At 40.3% G+C, this 21,550-nt stretch overlaps 1 protein-coding gene across 2 annotated transcripts; it reads left to right on the forward strand.

Moving 5' to 3' along the window:
- The first annotated feature begins 6,035 nt into the window (after positions 1–6,035).
- On the forward strand, positions 6,036–11,381 carry pck1 (phosphoenolpyruvate carboxykinase 1 (soluble)). Of its 2 annotated transcripts, none has more exons than XM_051413792.1 (10): positions 6,036–6,176; positions 6,654–6,945; positions 7,488–7,672; positions 7,991–8,194; positions 8,560–8,747; positions 8,861–9,023; positions 9,145–9,369; positions 9,549–9,680; positions 9,793–9,888; positions 10,158–11,381. In XM_051413792.1, the coding sequence occupies exons 2-10, from the start codon at positions 6,722–6,724 to the stop codon at positions 10,613–10,615; spliced, it is 1,875 nt and encodes a 624-aa protein (XP_051269752.1). In that variant the 5' UTR covers positions 6,036–6,176; positions 6,654–6,721; the 3' UTR covers positions 10,616–11,381. The 2 variants fall into 2 exon arrangements, with proteins under 2 accessions (XP_051269752.1, XP_051269753.1); XM_051413793.1 differs by having other exon boundaries at positions 6,047–6,176; positions 6,659–6,945.
- Positions 11,382–21,550: the final 10,169 nt, after the last annotated feature.

Consider the following 21,550-nt stretch of genomic DNA (forward strand, 5'->3'; position numbering starts at 1 on the left):
TGCATCACTTTCTCTCAGAAACTTAAAGTTCATATTATTTAAAAAGAATCTTTTGTGCTTGATTCTCAGGAATGAGGGAGAGTTAGTTCTCTGATTCTAAAGCTGAAACAACATTTTTAATAATAAATTAATTATTTGGGTCATTTTTAAGCAAGAATGCCCCAAAAAATCTCTGATTCCAGCTTCTCAAATATGAATCTTTGCTGGTTTTCTTGAGCTCTCTGAAGATGTCACCTGGTTCTGAGAGTTTGGATTTATCAGTTCATTGAGAAAATAACAGGCTGATTAATTCATAATGAAAGTCATTCTTAGCTGCAGCCCTAATACAACACTGAAAATCTCATAGACCTGCTGGTCAGATTTTGATAGTATTCATTGAAATGGCAGTTCCAGGACTGACCACTAGCAGTCTGCTGTTTCACTGGCAGCAAAGTGTTAGGAAACTATTAGGACTCTATAGCCAGTGTGCAGTGAGGACCAGAGTGGTTGAACATGTACAGTCTGGATGTGAGTGAGTAGTGTAAAATCACACTGAAACTGAATTATCACAGTTGCTAAATGAAACGTATTCTCAGCCAAACAGCACTGATCCAGTGTCTCCACAGTTATCTCTCAACATCTGTTACTAGTAGAAAAAAACATACAAAGTTGATCCATTCTTTCCATTCAGTATCTGTTCTGTTGTCCATAAACGTAGGTGTTCCAGTAGTGGACCTGTACATTTTCTGCTGTACAGACATTCCCACTGCAGTAACTGGATTTTATGAACTTACAGCCTCTTGTGTTTTCAGTTAATTACCTGTCTGTACTTTATATGCCCATCCTGTGTTATCTGGCCTTTTTTCTTTTTACAGATATAACTCGCCAAACTCTTTCTTCCTCCGACCATAAACCAGTGATATACATCTCTAGATATGATATAGACACTGTATATACTCAGTTTATCACTCAAAGTACGTAACCAAGTGCTGAAAAGAAAGGAACTTTTTCACCTTATTAGTATAAACAACACACAGAGTTTTACAGCCAGGCTCGCAGCTCGGTGAGGCACAACAGCGCTTGGAGGTAAATGCGAACATGCTGATGTTTAGCAGACATAAAGCTTTTATGGCGGGTTTCATTTACCTCGGAAGTCTAAAGTCAGAGCTGGGAATGACATCAAGTTGGAAAACCAAGCTCTAGCCAGGCTAACCATTAGCCATTGTTAGGAATACAATTTGGTAACAACGCATTCATTTTCTGTGTATGACTGATTTAATGAGCTACAAGTGCTAATAACAGACATTGCCATCAATAGACTCATGCTGCTAGTGAGGCTAAAAATACCCGAGGCTGCTAACCACCACTGACTTTTTATGGGATTAGCACACAAGCTAAAGTAGATGTTGGAACTGAAGTTACCATTAGCATTAGTTGCTTTTGTAAATGTGAGTGCAAGTTAGTTAGCTATAGGTAACTGAAGCAGAGCAGACGATGGCAAAGAGAGATTTGTGTCACAATCTGTATCATGTATCATTATATATGTGATACAATTAGTGGTAGTTTTTGTAGGGTCATTATGAACTGGAGTTACCTGGAGGTTTCCTTTTTAAATCACTTCGTTGGAGCCACATCAGCTGCAAACCTGCACAACAACAATCAACAGGAAAGACTGGAGAAAGCATATCTGCCAGTTTAACACAGAACCCTGGCTTATGTTTGACTCACAATATACAAGCTCATATTATGCATATTCATTACAGACGTAACCTGTCTGAGGATGTCGTAATGGCTCCGAAACATTTTGTCCCATTTTGCTCAATCCGGTCAACAGCACACTGGTTTGTTTCTGATTACGGAAAAGGAAAATGTATTATGTTTTTTTACCCGATTGTAGCGTTACAATGATCTTCTCATCAATTTCTCATTGATCTTTGATTTTCACAAATAAAACAACCATTGACTGTTAACTGAAGACTGAACAAGCACTGAATATGAAATGTGAAGCTATAACTTAATTCAACAATCGGCTATCTTTCTCCAGAATGTCTGACCCCACCTTTAAGTGCGTCATCCCCTTTATTTAAAACACTGTGGCTGCACTGGTCAGACAGTAACACACACACACACACACACACACACACACACACACACACACACACTCGGCTCACAAAAGAACTTTATCAGTTGTTCAGTCAGCGTTGTTCTATCAGTGTTTTTGTCCTAGAAAGCTCGTAAACGGACTGAGCTGCACTGACACACACACACACACACACACACACACACACACACACACACACACACACACACACACACAATCAAATGGAAGTTCTGTGTAGAATTATCTCTGCTGTTTGTTAAAAAACACCATGTCTGACTGTTTGGGACATGCACAATGCATGATGGTCACTGGTAAACCAATAACACCATGCAAGCCAATGTGGAAGTGTCACAGATTTGTGTAAGTGTCATGCAGGGTGGTGCCACTGCCTGCTAGATGCTGGGCTAGCGTACGTTGCGGCCAACAGATTTTCATTTTGAAATGAGAAAACCGAACAAAAAAAGGAAAATGGCTCGTTTCCCAGAAAATAATCTGTTGACATCACAGTACACTGACCACTCTGGCCCCCTAAAATGTCTCTTTAATCAACTTTTTTCATGTCAAGTCATTAAGTCACGATGGTTTCAGTCACTCATTCACTTCCAATTAATTAAGAGTCTGGGGGTTAACTTTACTCTATTGCAGGGCTGCTGTATAAGACTGTATTAGTTTAAACTAGTTGTTGGCAACCAAGTGCGGAATGTGCAATTCTCAAAGACAGAAAAGGTTCCGAAAAGTTTGTCCTTCTTACTGATTAAACCAAGAACAAACAAGAGTAAAATGAAATGACAGAATTCTCAGTATAACAGCACATTTAGATAGACTAACAGGACATCTACTGCATGTCTTACTAAATAAATGGACCAAACTTTATCTCCGTTTTCAAAGCATTTCCTTTGAATGCTATGTGATAAATCTGCTGCTGTCACCGTCAGCTGGGCGTTTCCTAGTTACATCACATATGACAGACTGATGGTCTGGCTAATCTGGTTGCAGGATAATGTCGTCAACAGATTGTAAGAGCACAGAGTGGCTGAGTTGTATTCAAAACTCTGTTGAACGTTTGAATCCTGAGGGACATTCAAGGCCTTATTTGATACAGCAGTTCTTCTGCAGCTGTTCTAATGTGACACCTGCATCCATACTTTCCTTTAATTCAAATTCAAATTTTGCCTAAAATCATTTTGTTTAGAATGTATTATTGTATAATTTCTTTATCAATTCTCCATATACAGTGCAAATGTGAAAGAAGTAATGCATCAGACTGAGGAAAGAAATGTCTTCATTATGGATTCTGTAGTCATTTTTTTATTTTGCTGTTTGTTTAACACACTTATTTTGGTGCATTTTTTATCTGTAAAAGTAACAAAAAATGCTGTATGGAAGTGCAAAACAAAGATATGTCTAAGGTCATTTAGAAACAGTCATCACAGTTTGCCCATCACAGAGCACTGACAGATCTTTTAACTGGTAAATGTCCTGTTCAGTACACGGCTTAGTCATTATTTTTTATTTCAAAACCAAATTTAATCACGGTTCCTCTATCGGCTTCTGTTTTGTATGTCCTTCCCCAAGAAAGTTTGATGTTTTTTGACAAAAACCCTCTGATGGTACAAATCTTAGCAAACATGAGCATTATTAAAGTTTAGCCGGCAGGTCAAAGGTCATCTGGGTGTCTGTGTTTTATGACTGCTGACAGGGTACTGCACAATTTACAATATTGTTCATAAAACACTTGAACAGAGGACATTATGTAACTTTAAGTGCTGTTATCGTGCAGTTGTCTTTCCTCTCTGTTCCTCTTCTGGCGTGAGTATTAAATCGGACCCCTGTGAAGTTACTGTTGGCTGCTGCATCAGTGCTGAGGTCGAGTCCACAAGTCCAGGTCCAGGTGCTGCTCAGCCTTTCAAAGCACACAAAAGCTGCTTAAATTCAAACTACAGCTACCACTAATACAGCAGCGATTAAGTACAACTACTGATGCTACTACTTCTGCTCCTCTCCTTCCACTATGGTACTACTTCTATTACAGGATTTATACTGCTACTGCAGCCAATACCAGTAAAACGATTACCACACTTTTCCATCTTCTACTGTTGTATCTGCAACTCTAAGTACTTGAACGACTGCTGCTGTTGGAAAGGTATTTTAAAGTGTCATACATACAGCTGTTATACACATGCACTTGCAAGGCACCACAAAGTTATATCAGCACAGATACATAATTCTGCATATACATTTTGAAACAATAACACGAAAAGTAACATTTAAGAAAACAACAGATTGTCTGACCCCAATGATTACCACAAAATTCATAAATCACTAACAAACTATGTTCGGCATAAATATAATACTGATTTAATTATGATCATTTTTTTCCAAGCTTTTGAGGCAATGTTAAAAAACTTAAATGTGTCGAAATTAAACAATCATTCCAGTTTTACATTGTCTGTATGCCAGAATACTTCAGGGTTTTGTTGAGCCATCTGATGGGAAATTTACACTCTAAAATCACTCTCGAATGTACATTACAAAAGAAAATGGGATTTATTTTCAACTACTCCCAAGAGGTAGAATAGCAGTTCTCAACTGTGCAAACTCATTTTGGCTTCTAAATAAATAAGATTCATCATGATTCAAGGCTAGAATTTAGTTGAATCATTTTCCTAATGTTGGTTTGGACGATATTTTCGAACCACTTTAAAGACTAAAATAAAAGCTTACTTTTAATGGAGTCCATTACAACACAAACTATTCCTGTAGATTTACAGCAACTGAGTAATTTTAATTTGGCAATTGCAGAGTATGATCATTAGAACTGGTGCTACTACGCTACAATTGCTATTATGACTTCTGTAACTAATACTTTTACTAACTAAAACTATTAATAGTTACTTGTAATATTAACTTTATTCTAACTTTAACTCAACCGCAACTCTCAGTATTTTTACCTTTAAAAAATAAATGTGTCTTTAACTGCTGCACACACACACACACACACACACACACACACACACACACACACAGACACAGACACAGACACATGCACGCACACGCATTCCCTGGCTGACCTTTGACCACAAGAGGGCGAGCCCCCGGCTGTAAGCCAATAAGAAGGAGGCCTGCCAAGGCCCTGCCCACGTGACACACTGGCCTGACGATGTGGAACCCTGAACTTACATCACTTAGTAATGTGGGTCGAAGTTCAACAGCTACTGCTGAAAGAGGGCAGGAGGTTTCCACACCAAAAGGACACTCAGACATTGTAAGAAAGAATATTATTTAATTGTTTTTCATTTTAAATTTTAAAAATAAAATAAAATAAAGAAAATCTATGAGAGATGATGAATTTGGTGTCCGTTAATTTAGCTGATTCAGATGAAAATGTGTCAAAGAAACATGTAAAAGTGTCTTTCTTTTACAACTGAGAACAATAACAGCTGTTTATTTCAGTGTTGTTTTATTTATTTATTTATTTATTTATTTATTTATTTATTTATTTATTTATTTATTTTGCAGCTTCACTTTTTTCAGTTTGCATGGAAATTAAACCAGAAAGAAGATGCATATTTCAGACTTTTTCAGCTGGCACAACCAGCTATACATGAAGTCTTACATGATCAACCTGGCTTTCCCCCTTCAGGCAGGGAGTGTGTTACAGGAAGAAATATCCCTGGCAGTGGTGAGTTACAGAGCTGTCTGTCTCTCTTTGGGATCAAAGCCAACTGCGAGCTATCAGCGCTCAACCAGGGGCAGAGGGAACCGGTTACGTGAAGACGACATTACGTCCTGCTGCTGATTAATGCTTTACTGAAGGCCTGTAACACCGTGTTTTTTCAGATCTGCATGGAACAACAGGTTCATGCAAATAGCCCAGAGACAGAGCCTTCCCCCACACATCCTCCTCCTCCTCCTCCCCCCACCCACCCTCCTCTTGTGGGACATCCCAGAGTATAAAAAGAACAGACCTTCTCCACAGCGATACAACTGACCACGAAGGAGAAACAGTCCTGAACTCTCCTGAGAACAGCCAACAGAGACACATCGACTGATGAGGCCGAGCTGAAGGCTCTCTGCTCCAAACAAGCTACTGAAGGTAACCTCTTTATTTTCAGTGTGACTTCTGTGTTACGTGAGGAGAGATACTAAAGTTATCTGCAGAGTGAGCGGGGATCTGCACAGGGATGCTGTTGTATCACCCCGAGTCTGTCTGACCTGGAGGTTGCAGCAGTTACTTGGAATTTCAATGTAGTGTTTTTAATGTAAAACTAGTAGAAATGAGACTAAATCTAACCGCTCAGAAAAGTCTAGAAAACTGACATATTTAAAATTGGAACACAGATTTTGTGCTAAACTGATTTTAATCTCCTTTATTTTACTTTTTCTCCTCTTCTCCTCTTTAAATTTCTCCAATTTGTTCTTCCACTTCTTTCCAATCACCCTTTTTTCTTTTCTCCTTTCTTTGTATCTCCTATCCTTGCTCCCCTTCATAACCCTCTTTCAATTATTGCATCATCTTTCCACCCCTTCTTCTCTCCTTTCTTTTCAACCCTCACCCTCATCTTTTCTCCAGACTAGTCTGCTCCTCTTGTCTTTTCTTTCTCAGTCTATTAGCTCGCTCTCCCTCCAGACTCCCCCGCCATGCCTCCTCAGCTTCAGTCCCAGAACCAGAACGGTCCCAGAATCCTGCAGGGCGATATCAGCGCCCTCAGTCCGGCCGTCAAGGAGTTTGTGGATGCCAATGTGATCCTGTGTCAACCCGACTCCCTGCACATCTGCGATGGCTCCGAAGAGGAGAACCGCGCCATCCTGACCCAGCTGGAGGAGCAAGGGATGATAAAGAAGCTCAAAAAATATGAGAACTGGTAGGTTGGCTGGGGTTTAAGTTGTTTTTTAGGTGGTTTCTGGGTTAGAGGACATTTTCTGAAATGTTAGGGTCTTTTGTGGGTTTTTTTGATTAAAGTATGTAAAAACAGAAGAAAAAGTTTGCTGCTGAAAGCCCGAACACCCTAGCTGCTCAACAATAACTGGTCTTAAATGCATTTTTGACAAATCAGCAGTCACTGTTTTTGTGACGGTGGCATCTCTATGCAATTGGCAGATTGCCCGGTCATGTTGTTGTTAAAGACAGTCTGCATCAGTCAGTCCTCAGCAGCTGTTTAAAGAAACAACATACCTTTTACATTCTGACAAACCAGTAAGTCCACCTCAGACCTGCTTACCAGCAGTATTCTATCAGGTGGAAGGTTAACAGAGAAACAGCCTCTTTGGCATGATCTTGTAATCCAAGAACAAACCTTAAACTTGTCCCTCTACCTTGCAACAAAGCCCTAACGTCTTCTTACCCTTTGTGCCTTTTCCCTTCCATCTCTCTCCTACCTCCATTCCCTCCTTCCTCCTCCTGCAGCTGGTTGGCCAGGACCGACCCGAGGGACGTGGCTCGAGTGGAGAGTAAGACTGTGATTGTGACCCGGGACCAGAGAGACACTGTGCCCATGCCACTGGAAGGTGGAGTCAGCCAGCTGGGCCGCTGGATGTCCCCGGAAGAGTTTGACAAAGCCATGGCTCAGCGGTTCCCCGGCTGCATGAAAGGTACCACAGAGAACATCTGACTCAATTTAGTCCCAGATAGGCAAAAATGTTGAAGCTTTAAAGTCAAGACTGATCTTATTGGGCAGCTAGATGGATACTATAGCATTGTTTTTACTGTTGATGTACGTTGATTACATAAAAAAGCACCAGGTATTAGATTAGAAGACAGCAGATTCAGAAAAAGTGCACAGAGTTGAAAGACTGTTGTCTTTTTTCACTGATTGACTCCAATCAATTGATTCAAACCCAATACGCACATTTCATCAACTGTAGTGAAACTTCAGTAAAATGTTGACATCTCTGACTCTCTGTCCTCAGGTCGTACCATGTATGTGATTCCCTTCAGCATGGGTCCAGTAGGTTCCCCACTCTCTAAGATTGGAGTGGAGCTGACAGACTCTCCCTATGTGGTGGCCAGTATGAGGGTGATGACCCGTATGGGGAAGGCCGTGCTGTCCGCTCTGGGGACAGGCGAGTTCGTCCGCTGTCTGCACTCAGTCGGCTGTCCTCTGCCCCTCAAAAGTACGTCAACTCATTTTTTATTCAATAGCATTAAGGCAATGCTGAATACTAATGAGTACTGATGAAAAGGACCAGTACTACTGTTACACTTCTAGTATTACAACCACTATCACTGCTATTACTGCAGATAGCTCCTTTAGTCCTTCAGTACTTTTAATGCTACTACTGATGCCACTGATACTACTTTTAGTATTTGATTACTTGCAGTAACTACTAATACTGATTAGGATTCTGTCATTACTGCTACTACAATAAATACAACAATTAAAATGACTAACAAAAACCCCTATTACCACTGCTAATACTTCCTCCGTCCTCCAAACACATGCTGTCAACTGATTCAAATTTACTGATTTCCCTCTCAGAGCCCTTGGTGAACAACTGGCCCTGTAACCCTGAGCAGACGTTAATTGCCCACATCCCGGACCGCAGGCAGATCGTCTCGTTCGGAAGTGGTTATGGAGGAAATTCCCTGCTGGGGAAGAAGTGCTTTGCTCTGCGCATTGCGTCGCGTATCGCCAAGGAGGAGGGATGGCTGGCAGAGCACATGCTGGTAAGGAATGAAAAGGAAGAAATATAAAACATGAGCCCACCTATCCATTAATTTCATATCATAGAGACTCTCCACAACAACTTCTTACTGAACCAAATGTTTGTCTTGCTCAGATCCTTGGAGTCACCAACCCTGCTGGGGAGAAGAAGTACATGGCGGCAGCTTTCCCCAGCGCCTGCGGGAAGACAAATCTGGCCATGCTCTGCCCCACAATGCCCGGCTGGAAGGTTGAGTGTGTGGGAGACGACATCGCCTGGATGAAGTTTGACAACCAAGGTGAGGGACTCGAGACTTAGTGAAGTTCAATTTGCCATCAGGGACATTAAAGTTACAATAATAGTAATACAAACAAACCCTTCTATAATTCATTATTTTCTTCTTTGTTCCCTGTCGCTAGGCAACCTACGTGCCATCAACCCAGAGAACGGCTTTTTTGGAGTCGCGCCCGGCACCTCGGCCAAAACCAACCCCAACGCCATGGAGACCATCGTCAAGAACACCGTTTTCACCAATGTTGCAGAGACCAGCGATGGCGGCGTGTACTGGGAGGGAATGGACCAGTCACTGCCCGAGGGAGTCACCATCACTTCCTGGAAGAACAAGCCCTGGAGCAAAGAAGATGGTAAGAGCTTGTCAAACGTTCTCTAGTTAGTGTCTATTAGATGAGCCACTCTGTCATCCTATCAACCAAAGGTCCAAGATTATTATTACAATTTTGAAGAAATAGGTTTTCACTCAATATTTTTCAACTCAAAAATCAAATGAAATTAAGCTTCCCTTCCTGTCTTTCTCTCTCTTCAGGCGAACCCTGCGCTCACCCCAACTCTCGCTTCTGCACTCCGGCCGGTCAGTGTCCCATCATCGACCCACTGTGGGAATCCCCGGAGGGAGTCCCCATTGAAGCCATCATCTTTGGAGGGCGCAGGCCAGAAGGTAAGCGGTGGAGTACCTGGAAAACTACAACACTGGTAGAATAAGAGAAAAGGATACAATGAGAAAATAATCACATAATACTAATCCAACGTATGACCCTGCTTCCTTTTAGGTGTCCCTCTGGTATACGAGGCTTTTAGCTGGCAACACGGAGTGTTTGTTGGAGCAGCTATGAGGTCAGAGGCCACCGCTGCAGCTGAATACAAAGGTCAGTATCTAATATCTTTTAGTCTGATCATCATTCAGTGGATTTAAAGGAGCTTCTTCAGTCTGAAGATCATGGCTTTTGCTTAATAAATCATATAGTAGCTTGTGACCTTCAAAGTCAGAAAAATATGAAGGGCTGCTTGCTTGGACATTAAGATCTTTATTTGTGTAAAGTTTTTAAAGTTTAATCCTGGATTTGTGTCCCATAAGACAAAAAATAAAATACTCACCTCTTCTCTCTTTCCTCTTTGTCCCCCTTCCCTTCTGCAGGCAAGATGATCATGCACGACCCCTTCGCCATGCGTCCCTTCTTCGGCTACAACTTTGGACAGTACCTCTCTCACTGGCTAAGCATGGCCGACCGCCCCGGCGCCAAGCTCCCCAAGATCTTTCATGTCAACTGGTTCCGCAAGAGCCCCACTGCTGGATTCCTCTGGCCTGGTTTCGGTGACAACATCCGCGTGCTGGACTGGATGTTCAGGCGGGTGAATGGCGAGGCCGGCGCCATGCCCTCTGCCGTGGGCTACCTGCCCTGCTCCGAGTCCCTGAACCTCCAGGGCCTGCAGGGCGACGTGGACCTCAATGAGCTGTTCTCCCTCGACCAGGAGTTCTGGCAGAGGGAGGTGGAGGATGTGAGGAAGTACTTCACCACGCAGGTGAACGACGACCTGCCCAATGAGGTGGCCCGGCAGCTGGAGCTCCTGCAGCAGAGAGTGAATCAGATGTAAAGAGGAGGAAAAGAAAAGGAAAAGCGTGTTAGCTAATCTGAAAGATGTTGCCGGTAATTCTAGAAAAGCTTGTCTGTGATTCTAGCACTGAATTTTAGTAATTCTGTAACAGCATGTTGGACATGTGACCAATTTTCTTGTCACTGTTGTACTGAGGAACTTCCACTCTCTGAGGTGGGACAACTTTCTGAAAGAGGAATAATTCTCCTCTGATCTGATTTTTCTGCTATTCGGTTATGATTCTGCTTGATTTTTTGTTAGCTAGAAATCTTCTTTTTTTCAGATTATTGTCCTGAAAATGCTTCAGTTAATATCCAGCTGAAATGAATGACATGAACTTGTACGAATGGTAGCGTTAACCAACATTCCTCACCATAAATATGACAGCTAGATGCTGCCAGTAAAGACTGCTGATTAGAATAGGAAATGTTTCCTTTCCATCCATTCACATGCTGTCGTAGCAGATCTATGTTTTGAACTGTTATTCCAATGTACGAATTTTCCTATTTAATAATAACTTATTATGAACGCACATCATATCGTCATTGCCATATAGATTTGTGTGGCACAGAAAGAGTAAATGAGTCCAGGTTAGCTGAGCTCCAGTATTGTTTGACCCCCTGAACATGGGGGAAATGTATGTTTTCTGTTCCTATTGTTATTATTTGCCTTAATTTATTTTTGTACACTGGTATCTCTTGGTTATTCTTTGTTGGAATCTTGAGCCCCACGAGGGGAGACACAACAATAAAGTTATTTAAACTTATCACTGATTCTGTTTGATTTTTCAAGGATCTGTTGTTATGTTAAAACATTTCTGATATTATAGGGCAGCACATAATTTACAAAAACTGCCATATAGAGAAGATGCTCATTCCCCAACAGAGAGTGACCGTTGGGATAAGCTTAACAAGTTTTCCTGTTTCTTAAAGGACCATGTGGGCCAGAGTTTTTCCACTGTTTTTCAGTGAGTGCTCAGTGTTACAGCTTCAGAGCATTTAAGCTTGTGTAACAGCGTAAGTGTGTGTGTCATCCTCTTCTATTGGCAGAAATAGATAAGATAGATAAATAAAATAGGAATCTTTATGTTTCTGTTACCTTAGAATGAGCCATTCATCTACAGATGCCATGGGTTGCCTTCCACCATGTTGAATGACCATGTTTCTGCAGTAGCCCACAACAGACAAACCAAACTATGGCTGTAGATAAGGCCTTTCGTGTTTTTTTTGCGACTTTTGTGGCCACTGTAGTTTCTCCTGCACACTTCACAGCCCATTCTCATTCCCAGGTCATCAAATAGCCTGCAGACGCCACTGCTGGATGCCACTAAATGCTACACACTGGATGTTTAATGAAAAAACAGCAAATAGACTGGTGAGTTGTGTGACTAGCTGGTGACATTGGTGAAGCTTTTAGCAGCTACAGAGCCAGATATTTTTCTGAGGAGCTTGCAGACACCAACCTGGTAGCTAATCACAAATATATTACTTTAATGTGTCATGTTTGCCAGAAACATAACTCCAAATGAATACTAATTCTGCTCCACGCTGTTGGATATGTGAATATGCAACTCTTTGCTCACACATACACTTAAGGCTAAATCCATCCCTGCAGTAAAATGCGGTTTGTTGATTTTAGTGTTCGCGTTTGGATCTAAATATCAGTTCGTGAGCACCAGGACAAATATTTGACAAGAAGTCAAAATATGACACCATATATTCATCCTACACATAACTAAGTTTAATGTCACCTTTGAACAAAAGATTAATTCAGAGCACTGCCTAGCAATGCTGAATTCATTTGTGTGTGTGTTGTGTGTGTGTGTGTGTGTGTGTGTGTGTGTGTGTGTGTGTGATGAACATCTATCTTTCCTCCTTTTTACTCTTCTTAAATGTAATGAATTTATATTTTAAGTTATTTTAATTGAAGTTTAGCAAATGTCAAAGTTAGTGATTCTTTTCTAAAATATTGGGCTAAAAAATAAGACTGGGTGTTCGTGTGTTTGTGTGTGTGTGTGTGTGTGTGTGTGTGTGTGTGTGTGTGTGTGTTTGTAAATTTCCATCTGACACAGGATTGCATTTTTACTAGTTTTTAGCGCATTGTTGGTACAGTTTAAAATTGAAAAACGATTTTTGTTGTGTGTCTGTTTCAATATTTTATTCAATGTAAGTGCTGGAACAACAGGCAGAGCTTCCATGGACGACCAGAGAGAGTCAATGAAGTGATGCAAACTATATTCATCATGTAGAATAAAAAAATGAAAAGAACTTCAGTTTGGCAATTGTAAAGTCTGGCACTGTTGAATGAAGAATCCAGGACAATAGCGAGACATTGAGGAAAAGCGTAAAAAGAAAAAAACACAAGTTATATAATTTACTCGGTACAATATATCCAAACTCTTATCTTCTGCCATTTAAAGTAACTAATACTGTAAATGAAGCATGTTTTAACACATATACACACAGAAACAACACGTATAGGTAAAGAAACAAATACATTACTCTACATTTAAACCCAAATTGAGCAGCCATGCGGTGACTGTGAGGCCACATGTTTTTGTCCCATGGTTCAGCTGTTGTGTAAGACGTGAAGATAATGGCGGTGACAGAAGTTAATCATCACTAACTTGTTTTTGACACTATCTGGGATCTGAATTCTATCATGTACCATGTTGCTGTTGTAATGTTTTTTAAGTCAAAGCTTTTAAGAACAAGGGCAGTGCCGACAGAACACAACACAGAGAGCTGTTCACTGATTGTACAGGAATTTGTTGTGCATGGCGTTCCAACACATTTCCATGCATGAAGACTTTGGCTTTGAATTTGAGAATCAAAAACTGGCATTAAAGAAGGATAGAAGTCACTGGAAGATCTTTGGGTTTTATTTTAGGCACCAATATGATTTTTTCTACCAAAAACATTGCACATTTAATTCAGCATGCAGACAAATGCTGTTAGTCAAGCTGCAGCTTAATTAAATTGCACAGTTGGGTTCCATGAGAACACCGTGAGTTGAAGACCTCATACACTTCAAAAAGTAAAAATAAATCTACATCAAGTGAAGTTATCTTTGCTTGAAATTGAGTCTTATATTTGGAGACACTTTAAAATAATCTGCCATTGCAGAAAGAATATTTCAACCTATGTCTACTAGAAGAAAATCTTATAAAGTATAACAGATCAAGAAAAATTTAACTTGAATTTCTGGAAAGGTAGAAATTTTCTTACTGCAATAATTCAATTATATACACAAATAAAAGGAAAAGAGGCAGATTTGATGTAACATTCATGATGATGTATGTATTTTTATCATATTTATTTATTGGATTCATTTTTTGAGTTTAAGACCTCATACACTTGAGTTTTTTTTTACAACTGAGTCTTATATTTGGAGACACTAAAATAATAACAATAAAATATAACAAATCAACAAAAATTCAACCAATTTTCTTACTGCAATAATAGGTGGAATAATAGGAAAAGATGCAGAATTTTAGTTGTTATGTAACATTTATGATATGTTCTATGTATTTTTATCATATATATTTATTATTATTATTTATTCTATTCATTTCATTTCATCCTATATATATTGATTTTCAACACATACTATAACAAGATAATTCTGTGCTGAGATAATCTGCACTTATAGAAGTGCCAGTGATGATGCAGGAATCATGGGAAGTGAAGTCCTCAGAATTGAAACTTTGCTGATTGTGCAGTCGATAGTACGTCCCGTCCCCCTGCGTGTTGGCTCGTGTTGACCTTGTATGTCCGCTGCAGCTCTGTTAATCTCTCTGTGACCTAAACAGTACCAAGAAAAACCCAATCATACATTACTGTACTCGCTCGGAGCAATGACAGGATTGTTTGTCTGATTGTGATGTTGGAAAGTCTTCTTTGAGACAATGATTTACTCCTTGTTTCTGCCAACACCACGCAGCATCTGAATGTTCTTGTTTTTTAGTCGCCTTATCTGAGGAAATAATTAGCCCACAAGCATGCAGAGCCATACCTTCACTGCGTGGCTCAAACAGCTTGTTTTCCAGCACATTTCTTATCTAACTTTTTACACTGTGCCGGTTATTTGTTCATCCATAAAGACTTTCCAGTACTGGACCTTATCTGTTATGTTTGTTTTTATTTTTCCAGGTCTTTATGATTTTGTTTTATTACATGTAAGGCAGATTTATGAACAACAAAATTAAATATAATAAAAATGTTACATGCATTAGATGCAATGAAATTTGGATGAAATCAAGTTTTTGCAGCAGGAAAACAGGATTACAACAAATATATATATATAATATAATTAATACCTCATTATTTATATTTATATATGTATGTTAATTTAATTAGGGTTAGGGTTACAGAGCTTTTTAGGCTCTTTTAAGTCATGGTTTTGGTCTCACAGCACATTTACTGCATTAAGTCACAAATCCACTTTATTTTCCTGCAGCAGTAAAAGTGAGAAACTATAACTGGTGAAATAAAGTTGAAGCTCCAACAGCTATAGCATTTCTCCAAGGTTGGTGGAGACCACCAGTGGCTGTACTTATTTATGTGATGTGAGAACACCTCCCTGATTATGTCACTATCTGTGGAAGCTGTTTGTCACAGTGAACATGAATGAACGGCAGCAGGCAGTTTTATCTTAAGAAAGAAAACAACTGCTGATATCAGTGACGGTGCTGACTCTGGAGGATTTATCAGCTGGATTGATAAAACAGTTGTTATCAGCGTGAAGGCGTCAGAGTCCTGTACTGTTCCAATGGCTTTTAATTAAACATTAAAGAAATATAATTAATGACCAAGAAGGGAGTAAAAGTCAAAGCTTAACTGAACATTGTACTAGAGTTTATGTTTTCCTTCTTCTTATTCTCCTCTTTTTCTTCTTTCTTTGCTATTTTCTGATTTTCTCTGATCCTTCCTTACTCTCTTCCTTGCTCCCTTCCCTCCTGCCTTGTTTCCTTCATTTCTAATCAGCCCCAGCTCTTAATTACCATTGGAATCAGATCACTGTTCATGTAATTGACCTACATTCTTTAATTGCCTCATTCAAACTTCAGATTTTAACTTTATTAGACATCATGTTAAATCTTTCTTATCTCCACAGCCAACTGAGCCATAAAACATGCAGAGTGATGTTTGTCCAGCAGGCAGACTGCCAGCCGGAGATAACGGAGAGATCAACCACCTGCTGATCTTCCTGGTAATGTCTGATTTACTTGAGATGTTTGAACCTACATCTGACAGCTGAAATGTCCTGTTTTGGTTCAGAGATGATCCGTGTCCTGACATGTGTCCTCTCAGCCTGGTTTCAAAGGACATTTTGACCTATTAGTATCAGTAAAAAAAATTATCTTGTTCCAAATGTGATGGCTTTTTGAATCTGCACCCCCCTCTGTAACTGGAAACTTTCTGACCAGCAGACCCAGTTTGTGAGGTTAGACAACCAGACCTCCCCGACCCTGATTCTGAACACTGAAGTCGCACAAGGCCTCTACATCAGTGACGACAAGATGGTCTAAAGGGCAGAGGTGCAATAACTCAGCTAAAACCAAGAGGACCAAGGAGATGATTACAGACTTCATAATGTATTTTCAGGAAGGCTATTGTATCATTTGTCTTCCTGTATTTTAAATGTCTAATTTTGCAATAAAGCTACTGAACCCTGCTGGACTCCATCCTGGCGTCAAAAGACGTGAGAGACTAATATTGCTGCTTCCTGTTGAGGTTCAGCAACCAGGAGCATCAAGAGTCTGTACCAAATGTCACGGCAGTCCATCAACATATGTGGCGCTACAGGTAAAGTCATTAGAATTCATCATTTAGGAGACATGACTTTCTGTACAAAAGTAGATGTCTACTAGTAGAAGATATCTTATTCAGGACAACTTTGACCTGCTGGTGGCGCTAGAGGAGAGGTCAGGGGATCGCCAAGGTCTTTATGTTTCAGTCTGTACAAAATCTCATGACAAACCATCAAATAGTTGCTGAGATATTTCAGTCTGGACCAAAGTGGTGGACATTAGCAACCATAGAGCCATGGTGCTTAAATAAACTAAAAGCAGGGTTTCTCAGGGACGTTCAGCATGTTAGACGTAACACTGTGGAGCTCCAGAGCTTTACAGACAGGCAAAAGAATCTTAAAGTCAAAACAGATTCAGATCAGAAGGGATCTTACATAACCTTAACCCAAATAACCGGCCCTGACCTAACCTTGATTCCCTGGGTATATTGTTCTGCTGTATATCTTTATAAGCCATCTTGTATTTTCAGGTATTTTACTATTTCCCTCACTGTATTTTGAATCACACTAATAAAAGTCATATAAAAAGCTCCATCAAATAAAATGTGATCATAGAGTTTGTTGTGACAGTGACCCAGCCAACGCCTCCCATCATATAACTGGCACTAGCAGCAGTAAAACGAACCAGAGCAGTTGGTTTGGGTGTCTAACATCATCACAGCTGTCTCCACTGCCAAAGGTTCAAACGTTATGGCTGACACTAAAATAAGTTCCTCCTCCTGATCCTCCTGCTCTGTCAGTGGCTGTGATGGATGAGCAGTGCAGTCTCTGTCCCGCCTTCTTCGACAGTAACAAGGTTGGGTACCAAACTGTGTACTATTAAAGGGTAGTGACTGAATTATCAGCGCACGCAGGCTGTGATATGCAAAAAGCAAAGCTGTCCAGGGCAACACCTCTAACCTGATCTGGTCAAACACAAAATATATCTAAAAGCTGAAGAGTGTAATGTTATTGTGTTTGACAGCGTGAAAGCAAAGTCCCCCGCAGCAGCACCAGCTAACGTTAGCACGCCTGCAGGTTGAACCCTCCATGCACGACGAAAACTTTAAGTCAGCCGTCGACATCTTCATCGACTTCTTCAGGTCGTTAATTAACTAGTTGGATAAGTTGTTGCCGGAGATAAAATACCTGCTAGATTGCCCTTTAAAAAACTTTTTTTTTTATACACCCTTTTTTTTTTTTTTTTTTTTTTTTTTTTTTTTTTTTTTTTTTTTCTCTCCCCCCCCCCCCCCCCCCCCCCCCCTCCCCCCCCCCCCCCCCCCCCCCCAAACAAAAAAAAAAAAAAAGCCGGAGGATCTGTCTTCAGGTTTCTGCCTTAATTAACAGGTTCTTGCCCTTGTCGCCAAGGTCTTGCTCTGGGGTACTGTTGGGTCTCTGTAATTAATGTTAAAGAGTTCGGTTAGATTGCTCTAGTTTGAAAAGTTGTTGCCGGAGATAACTCTTTATGATTGCGCTTACAAATAAAATTGAATTGAATTGAATTGAATAGATAACTGGGCTTTTCTCACTGTCTTGGTTGGTCAATCCCACATACATACATACACATCCAGTACATACTGCTGGAAACAATCACTACAGCACCAAATGAATTAATCCTCTGCTGAAAATAGTCCCCAACTAATGCATTATTTCCTCCTGTTTGAGTAACGTTTGCTAAAAACTACAGTGCCCAGCTGTTTTAGGGAATTACTGAGCCCAAACTGTATATTATAACGATTTACAGTCTCTTCAGTAGCTCACCAGAATTCACCAGATAGTGCAGGGATATTGGAAAGTATTGAAAGACGGACGAACACTTTGTATAGTAGTAGAACACCAGCCTTATACCTTAATGCTGAAAATATTCATTGGTGGAGGTTGAATTCATTTTTTAAATAAATACTGAATATTTGTTGTTTGCGCTCGTAAGAAAACATCAAAAATGTGTCAGTTGGCCAGAATCTTCAGCTGCAGCGTGAACGGAGCCAAAGAGATAAAGAGAAAGAGCATGAATGGAAGTTATGTAACGAAAGGTGGACGGGCAGCAGCTTCAAAGTTGAGGGCTTATCAGCTGTGTGTGTTCTTGTGTATTCGACTACACAGCTGCAACAGGTGACACAGTGACATCACGGAGGGCCCGGCCGGACACTCACCCACTGTCGTACGTCAGCAGTGATCCTCACCAGGACTTGCCTGTGATTGGTCGCTGCTGACAGCGAACTGTAGGTGATGTAGTGGAATACCCTGAAGACTCCACACATCAGTGGAACATCATCTGTGTCTCAAATCACCCCTCATCTAATATTATACAGATTATATAGTGCCCTCAAAATCAAGCCACTAATCCAAGTTTTTTAAGGTCCAGTGTGTAACATTGAAGAGAATCTATTGGCAGAAATGGAATATAACATTCATATGTACGTGTTCATTAGTGTATAATCACCTGAATATGAGAATCGTTGTGTTTGCGTTACCTTAGAATAAGATGTTTTTATCTACAAAGATAATTTTTACATTATTTTTCCTCCCCTCCCTTTTTTCCTTTCTGTCTGTTGACCTTAAGTTTTCTTCCTTCTTTTCCATCCTCCTCCATGCTTACCTCCCCGTGTCTTTCTTCCCTCCTCCATTTGCTAACGGCTCTGTGAAGCTGTATGTGGGGGCTGTGGTTTGAGCTTAAAGCTAACAACAGCACACTAACATGCTCACATTGAAAACTCTAAAATGTTGTCGGTATGCTGCATTCACATGGATTCAGGCAGACGAACAACACCTTCCTTACAGCATGGAAAAAAACAAACAGTGTGAATGGAAAGACAGCAAAACCAAACACATGACGATATGTTGCTGTATGCTTATATTGTATCATTTACAAAGACAGGAATAAAGTATGTTAAATTAAACACCTAGTAATAAATCATTTTTATTATTTTGTCTATTATTTTATGTAATTTTATGTCAATCTTCATTATTAGCAGCTTGTACAGATTGCACCCGTTTTCTCGTTTTCTCTGTTTTCTCTGGTTTTAAATACTGTAAGTACAATAGTTTAACTTTGGACGCTAATGTCGTCTGCTGTTACCATTGTCGGTATTCTCCTGCTCTCATCCACTAACATGACATCCGGTTTGCTGTCTGCCTGAATCCATGTGAATGCAGCATTAAGCGGGTATAATGCTTACCATGCTCCTCGTAGTTTATCACGTTAACATTTGCTATTAGCAATAAACATAAAGTACGATATGAATTTCATTATTAGTTTTGCAGGTATTTGGTCATAAACCAAAACAATGCACACAAAAAAAAAATGGACCCGATGGTAGCACTCAAATCTGAATTCATTCTGAGGGGAACATGTCTCTACCAAATTAATTCATCCAACATTTTTCCTTGAAACCAGAAATGTCAACCTCATGAGGGGGTAGAGGAAAAGTCTGGGGATCACAAAGTCAGTAGGAGCCAACCTCTGGGGAACGTGAACATCTGCACGAACTATGGCAATCCATTAAATAGTTGTTGAGATATTTCAGTCTGGGCCAAAGTGGAGGACCGACGTTGTCATCCCTAGAATCACACTGGACAAAAAGGGTACTTTCAGAATTGGCTGAGAAACAACAAAAAACCACCATATTCACATTATCCTTCTGTGCAACATACAATGTGTCCTTGAACACACCACCGCAGAGAGACACTGCGATTGATTTCTGACCATAAAAGTCTAGGAAATTAGGGGCACAAGGAAAGAAGGTGGGTAGGTAATGGGTTTATACAATCATTTGAATGATCTTTGGAATCTATTTCAGTAATCAACCAACATTTTTTCATCACCTCATTTAGCGTCCCATCTCCGTTTTACGACACTTCACTAACTGTTGCACCCTTTTTATCTCTTTTGCCAAGTGAGCCATTAAACCACCTGAATAGTGTGTGTACGGCGGGAAGACTGCCAACAGTGTGGCAAGACAGAGAGACACATAGATAGTAGAATGAGAGAGAGAGAGAGACAGATAGCGTAGTAGAGTGAACCCTGCATGCGACCTCTCTCTGAGGTGAGAGCTGACGTAGAAACCTGGCAGAAAGAGAGAGAGAGAGAGTGTAATGCAGTTTCAAGCTGTTGAGTCATTGGAATCTGATCAATCCACCTGGCTGGGAATCAATCATCCATTGATCAGGCAGCAGCCAGCTGACACTCACCGCCCCGCTGGTCACACCAGCAGAGAACTGATCTGAGTTCAGTTTGTTTAAGGGAAAGAACACAAGACTGCAAGTCCAAGTAAAGGATCTAAGGTCAGCAAGTCCTGCCATTATATGTCAAATCCAAGTCTCCAGCAGTGTTGGGCAGTAATCCATAACAAGAAATAATATTGTAGTGATAACATTACTTTCCCCAGTAACTAGTAATGTAACTAATCGCTGATACAATTTCAATAACAAAATAATAATACAAAATGATGTTATTGCTCATTATTCTTTTCAAAAGTATTATTACTCCACTTATTACTCCCTGCCAACAGTAATTAGTTACACTACTAGTTATATTACTCTTCTGCTACTCCCCACAAAATTACAAATTGTGCCCCTTCTCCCCAAAAAAGTCTGACTTAAGACGATTAAAATCCAGTTTTGCTTTTTCATCTTCCAACCAAGTTTCCTCCATGATTACAGAAATTAATCCAAGGATGTGATTGGATTGTTGGATTTCAAATTGACAACAAAAGTAATGTCGGAGTTAGACAACTAGTTACTCAAGAAAGTAATATTATTACTAGTAATGAGTTACTGCCCGACACTGTTCAGTAATAATACAGCTACTGTAGCTATACATATGTAATTGTGTAATTGTGTCACCAAGCAGGAAGCTAGCGAGGAAGATGGACACGTTTACATTCAGCAGCTGGAAATATTAATCATGGACAGCAGGCTGCAGGCTGGAGACTGGTGGTGGTGGGTGAAAGGTTTGAATCCTTGAGAAAATACCGGTCACAGGAATATAATATTTACTGTAGTTTCTCCTACACACTTCACAGCCCGTTCTCATTCTCAGGCAGTCTAATGTCACAACTCCTCCTCCGTAACTCCTGCCAGTGAAGAGTGAGTGTTTCCCCCCTTTATTGTCAGCCTTTTAGTGTGAGTGAGGTGTGACCCTCT

This window comes from Dicentrarchus labrax, unplaced genomic scaffold, assembly GCF_905237075.1.
Source record: "Dicentrarchus labrax unplaced genomic scaffold, dlabrax2021, whole genome shotgun sequence".
NCBI lineage: Eukaryota > Metazoa > Chordata > Actinopteri > Moronidae > Dicentrarchus > Dicentrarchus labrax.

Coding starts and splice junctions, on each gene's coding strand:
- pck1 (XM_051413792.1), top strand. CDS start 6,722: ATGCCTCCTCAGCTTCAGTCCCAGAACCAGAACGGTCCCAGAATCCTG. Junction 8,195..8,559: donor CTGTCCTCTGCCCCTCAAAA/GTACGTCAACTC, acceptor TTTCCCTCTCAG/AGCCCTTGGTGAACAACTGG. Junction 9,370..9,548: donor GCCCTGGAGCAAAGAAGATG/GTAAGAGCTTGT, acceptor CTCTCTCTTCAG/GCGAACCCTGCGCTCACCCC.